The sequence below is a fragment of the Neofelis nebulosa genome, chromosome 2, assembly GCF_028018385.1.
Source record: "Neofelis nebulosa isolate mNeoNeb1 chromosome 2, mNeoNeb1.pri, whole genome shotgun sequence".
NCBI classification, from domain to species: domain Eukaryota; kingdom Metazoa; phylum Chordata; class Mammalia; order Carnivora; family Felidae; genus Neofelis; species Neofelis nebulosa.
Window position 1 is genome coordinate 210743048 of NC_080783.1, and position 6342 is coordinate 210749389.

At 48.7% G+C, this 6342-nt stretch overlaps 1 protein-coding gene across 1 annotated transcript; it reads right to left on the minus strand.

The window, feature by feature from the left end:
- Positions 1-477: 477 nt before the first annotated feature.
- SRARP (steroid receptor associated and regulated protein) lies at positions 478-3562 on the minus strand. The gene is made up of 2 exons (XM_058718960.1): positions 3006-3562; positions 478-1318 (listed from the first exon to the last, which is right to left on the minus strand). Exons 1-2 carry the CDS (start codon positions 3085-3087, stop codon positions 891-893), a joined length of 510 nt encoding a protein of 169 aa, XP_058574943.1. The 5' UTR covers positions 3088-3562; the 3' UTR covers positions 478-890.
- Between the last annotated feature and the right edge of the window lie 2780 nt (positions 3563-6342).

Here is a 6342-nt window from a genome sequence, read left to right on the forward strand (position 1 = left end):
CCACCTGGTATCCATGCCTCCCGGTGACCTACAGACTTGCACGAGAGTGACTTGCCTGTCGCACTGGGGCATCCTGACCCCGCTCTGGCCGGCCCTGGGATCAGATGCCAGCCAGGTGGCCCTGGGGAGTGTGGATTTTCACAGTGCTGGCTTTCTCATCTTTTACTTAAATTATTTTTGAGAGGTAGAGACAGATCATGAGTGGAGGAGGGGCATAGAGAGAGGGAGACACAGAACGTGAAGCAGGCTGCAGGCTCTGAGCTGTCAGCACAGAGCCCGACGCGGGGCTCGAACTCACAGAGTGCGAGATCCCGACCTGAGCCGAAGCCAAACGCTTAACTGACTGAGCCACCCAGTCGCCCCTCCTTCTCATCTTTTAGATCACACTTTGCCACTCACGGTGTCAGAAAAGCTTTTTTGCCCCAACGGCTTCCCATCCCAGCACCCCATTTCCCTTCCTACATAGTCATTAGTTCATCACTATTCAAAATCATCTTTATTTGGTTACATATTTAGCCCTTTCCCTCTCCCCCACCCGGAGGAGGAGCTCCAAGAAAGCTGTGGCATCTTCCCCAGTACTTTCCAGAGCCTGACGTGGAAGCCGCTCCGTTAGAATTTGCTGTATGAATGGTCTGGTCTCTTTCCACGTGCAGGTGCCTGATCTTGCTTCCGCTGAAAGGCTCGCAAAGATAGGAAGGAGGAAGGTGGATACCCTTGAGTGTGTACTTGGTGGCTGTTTCAGATGTCCTTTGTGGATCCAATGCCTTTCCTTGGCTCAGGCACAAATGACTTCTGCTTGGCTGGGGAAGGGGGGTTGGGTTCTGGGAATTGCAGTTCCTGAGCTCGAGCCTGGTGTGCCAACCCCCTCCTTCATGGCCAGGCTCTTCCAATTAATCTGCCTGCCCACAGACACAGGAGGAGAGGGCTTTGAGGGAGCCTATGACAGTTCCCCAAGCTGAAGACCTCGAGGGCACAGACTTCAAGGGGTTTCCCTTGGCTTCAGGAGCCTCCTGCGGGACCAGTGGACTGACTGGGGAGGAATCTGGGGCCCCAGTCCCTCTGCAGGGTGGCACGGCCCCCCTGGCCTGGGCAAGGCGTCCCCTACCCAGGGGGGCCTCCTGAGTCAGGTGGGGCTGGTTTTCTCCACAGAACAAGATATAAGTCTTCATTGGAGGGGTGACGGTTCCTAGATTAGGACCAGGGGCTCGGGGCAGCACTGGGGGTGCTATCAGGGAGATCTGTCTGCCACGAGCACAGTCGATGACAAAAGTCAGGTGAGCGGGGGGGATGGCCTTCTGATGGCAGCCCGGCTTCCCACCTAGAAGGAGGGAAAAGACCAAAGGTCCGTGTTAGCACAGTGGAGTGTGGTTTCCATTCATGGTTTGGTTTTCGTTCCCTGGTGCCCTCCCTTAAAGGGTTTAACTTCCCCTTCCCTTCCCTTCCCTCCCCTTCCCTTCCCTTAAAGGGTTTAACAACCCTTCCCTCGAAGGGTTGGCTGACACACAAAGAGGGGAAGAGAATGGGGTCTAAAAGCATGGATTCCTGCCCCCAGGGAGACCTGAGTTTAAATCCTGGCTTTCCCCATATCAGCCATGTGAGTGGCTGGAACAGAGTCCATTGCATCAGGGCTCCTGGTAACAGACTCTGATACACTGGGGGAGGGGGAGGAGTGAGGTTCTGCATTAAAAAACATTTCTTTTTCTTTATTTAAAATTTTTTCAATGTTTATTTATTTATTTATTTATTTATTTATTTATTTTGAGAGAGAGAGAGCAGGGGAGGGGCAGAGAGAGAAGGAGACACAGAATCCAAAGCAGGCTCCAGGCTCTGAGCTGTCAGCATGGAGCCTGACGCGGGGCTCGAACTCTCGAACTGCAAGATCATGACCTGAGTTGATGTTGGACGCTTAACCGACTCAGCCACCCAAGTGCCTATATTTAATTATTTTTGAGGGAGAGAGAGAGAGAGACAGCAGGGAAGATTTTTGAGAGAGAGAGACAGAGACAGCAGGGACGGGGCAGAGCCAGAGGGAGACAGAGAATCCCAAACAGGCTCCAAGCTGTCAGGGAAGAGCCTGATGCAGGACTCAAACTCACTCACGAACCATGAGATCAAGACCTGAGCAGACATTAAGAGTCGGATGCTCAACAGACTGAGCCACCCAGCCCCCCAGGTTCTGAGTTTTTAACAGGCTCCCAGGGGATGCCGGTGCTGCTGGTCCACAGACCACACTGTTCAAGTAATGAGGTCCTCAAACAGGAGGAAGGTCCTGTCACCTTTTGCAGACGAGGAAAACTGAGACTCCAGTTTGTGCAAATGCTGGTCCTCCCCTCCCAACACAACCTTGTCCTTAGCCTCAGAGCACACCAGGAGCACCTGTGCTGTCGGGCCTGGGAAGGAATTCCTGCCATCTTTCTTTGGTACCCTTCCCACCCAGGTCCAGGATAAGCCCTGAGCCAATCTGCCCACTTATCAACGAAGAAAGTACCAGAGCAGCTCTCTGTGAATCCAAAACCTGTACTCCTTGTTTTTTTTTTTTTTTAATTATTTTTTCAATTAATTATTTTTGAGAGAGACATAGCACAAGTGGGGGAGGGGCAGAGAGAGAGAGAGGGAGACAGAATCTGAAGCGGGCTCCAGGCTCCGAGCTGTCAGCACAGAGCCCGACGTGGGGCTTGAACCCACAAACTGCGAGATCATGACCTGAGCCTAAGTTGGACGCTTAGCCGACTGAGCCACCCAGGCGCCCCTAAAGCCTGTACTCTTAAACAATTAACTTTGGAGCTACCGAAACAGCACATAAATCCATTCTCTCAACTGTATGCCCTTCATCACGACACAGGCTCAGAAGGAAGCTTACGTTCTGGTAGCTTTGCTGACACAGGAAATAAATGAAGCCCACCCATGGCTTGAGAATCCTGGCGGCTCTGGGGAGCCTATCTGCCCTCCCCAGGCCCCCTTGGCTGGTCTTTGGGAAGTGCTGACGCCCCTCGGCCATCTCTTACCTGATCTGGTCTCCACGTCCGTCTCCAGGCCCGTGACCTTGGGGCTGGCCTTTGGGTCGCTGGGGTCTTCCGAGGGGGTCATTGCTGCTTTCCACAGGGCCTGGATGGAAGAGCACTTCTCGGCGGCCTCTTCCAGGATGAGGCTCCCCACCCAAGGACCAGAGCTTTTATATTTACCGGATCCGGATCCGGATCTGCAGAGTGAGTTCCACCAAGAGCCACAGGAACTGGCCTGGGGCAGCTAGGGGATCGCTTTGATCAACAGGGTTATGTCAACAGAACTGCTCTTGGGTCGCTGGGAGGCTGGCCTTTTCTACCAAACAGATACTTTTGTCTTTCAACTCCAGCCGCTTCCCACACGTCCTTTGTCTTAGCCTGTCCGGCGTTAAACAAGAAACATGTATTTCTCTCGATCTTAGAGGCTGGGAAGCCCAAAATCAAGATGTCCACAGATTCCGTGTTTGATGAGGACGCACTGGTTTGTAGATGGCTGTCTTCCCCACGGTGTCTTCAGGTGGCTGAAAAGACACAAGTACTCTCTGGGGTCTCTTTTATCAGGACACTAATCCTACCCTGAGGGCTTCCTCCTCGTGATCTAATCACCTCCCAAAGGCTCCACCTCCTAATACCATCACACCGGGATTAGGTTTCAAAATATGAATTTGGGGAGGACACATTCAGTCCACAGCATCCTTTAAATCAGCTGTTTTTACTGAAAAAAAAAATATATATATACTTTATTATTTTTCGAGGGGAGCATAGTTAACCTACAAGATATATATATATATATTTAATGTTTGTTTATTTTTGAGGCTGGGGAGAGACAGACAGAGAGGGAGACACAGAATCTGAAGCAGGCTCCAGGCTCTGAGCTGTCAGCACAGAGCCCCACACGGGGTTCGAACTCACAAACCGCAAGATCGTGACCTGAGCCGAACTCGGACACTTAACTGACTGAGCCACCCAGGCGCCCCGACATAAAATATTATATTAGTTTCAGATTTGTGACACAGTGATTTGACATTTGTGGATAAGAAGAAATGCTCACCACGGTAAGTGTACTTACCATCTATCCATCTGTCACCGTACAAAACTATTACCGTATTATCAACTACGTTCCCTATGCTATACTTTTCGTTTTTTGTATTTCCTTTTTTTTTTTTAATTAAAGATTTTATTTTTTAGAGGTGCCTGGCTGCCTCAGTCCGAAGAATGTGTGATTCTTGATCTCAGGGTCGTGAGTTCGAGCCCCATGTTTGGTGTAGAGATTACTTAAATAAATTAATAAAAAAAATTTTTTTTAATGTTTATTCTTGAGAGAGAGAGACAGACAGAGACAGAGTGTGAGTGGGGGAGGGTCAGAGAGAGAGGGAGACACAGAATCCGAAGCAGGCTCCAGGCTCCGAGCTGTCAGCCCAGAGCCCGACGACGCCTAACCGACTGAGCCACCCAGGCGCCCCATAAATAATTTTTTTTAATTGACTTTTTAAGCTCTACACCCAATGCGGGGCTCAAATTCACAACCCTGAGATCAAGAGCAGCAGGCTCTACTGACTGAGCCAGCCAGGCAGCCCTGTTTTATAACTGGAAGTTTGTAACTCTTAATCCCCTTCACCTATTTTGCTAATTCCCCACATCCACCCCTCTGACAAGCACCAGTTTGTTCTCTGTATTTATGAGTCTGTTTCTGTTTGTTTGCTCATTTACTGGAAATCTACTTTAAAAAGAAAATTAGTATTGCTACATTAAATGGAAACAGTATCACTTCTATACATCACAAGTAACTCTGTATGGTGTAAGAATAATGGTCCCATGCCTTAGTCCCCGGAACCTGCGATCATGTGTGCTGGCACAGCAAAAAGGACTCTGCATTTGTGATTAAGGGTATTCCACTTTTAACATCAGTTCTGATGTATGTGGGTTTTTCCCCCACACCACCAATTAACTCAATTCTGACGCCACCTTGCTGGACAGAGCGTCAGATCCCCCAGGTTAAGAGCTCAGTCCCACGTGACTGCCAATTTCCCCCACTGCTCAAGCCAATTGCAATTCCACGTTGCCATCTGTGCTCCTGATTTATAAATCAGAGGTTCCCACAACCCCCTCCTTGGGTTGGATTTATTTCCTAGAGCTGCACACAGAAGTTAGAGAAACATTTTATTTACTAGATTACCAGTTTATTATAAAAAGATACAACTCAGGTGAAGCCAGCTGGAGGAAATGCACAGGCGGGGCATGGAAAACGGGGCGTGGAAAACTGAGTGCCCCACTCTTCCCAGAATCTCCTCCATGTGTTCACCAGCCCCAAAGCTCCCTGAACCCTGTCCTTTTGGGTTTTTGGGGTTTTGGGTTTTTGTTTGTTTGTTTTGTTTTGTTTTTTGAGCATCGTTAACAGTGGTGTCATTGATTAAATCATTGGCCATTAGTGACTGAACTCAACCTCTAGCCCCTCTCCCCTTCCTGAGATCACTGGGTGGGGCTGGAAGTTCCAACTCTAATCACTTTGTTGGTTCCCCTGGCAACCAGGTGCACCCTTAAGTGACCTAGGGGCTTTCCAAAAGTCACTTTGTTAACATAACAAAAGACACCTTTCTTGCTCTCTTTCACGAGGGCAATTCCAAAGGCCAAGAACCAGAACAGTGACTGGAATATATTTCCAGTTCATCCAGATGAGCCACCCAGGCGCCCCAATGGTGTAGTCATTTTAGAAAACCATTTGGCAGTGTGAAAACATATGTCCAAACAAAAACTTGTATGCAAATGTTTAGAGTAGTAGTATTTATAACAGCAAAAGTAAGAATATATACAATAGAAGGAAACAGCTCAAATGTCCATCAACTGATGAATGGATAAACCACGTGTGGTATATTCATACGACACAATATTTATTATTATTATCATTATTTTAAAGTTTATTTCTTTCTTTTGAGAGAGGGAGGGAGAGGGAGGAGCAGAGAGAAAGGGTGAGAGAATTCCAGTGAGCCCTGATGAGGGCCTCAAACCCACTACCGACCGACCGCAAGATCATGACCTGAGCTGAAACCAAGAGCTGGGCACTTAACTGACAGAGCCCCCCAGGTGCCCCAACGCAGTATTATTTGACTATAAAAAAAGAGTGAAGTGACCTGCCACCGCAGGGATGAAGCTTGAAAACTACTTGAAAGAAACTACATGTTGTTTGATTCCATTTATATCAAATGTTCTAAATAGGCAAGGTCATCAACACAAAGTAGATTAGTGGTTGCCAAGGAGCTGGGGCGGGGGAGAGTGATTGCTAATGGGTGTAAGGGTTTCTTTTTGGGGTGATGAAAGTGTTCTGAAATTAGTGGTGATGGTT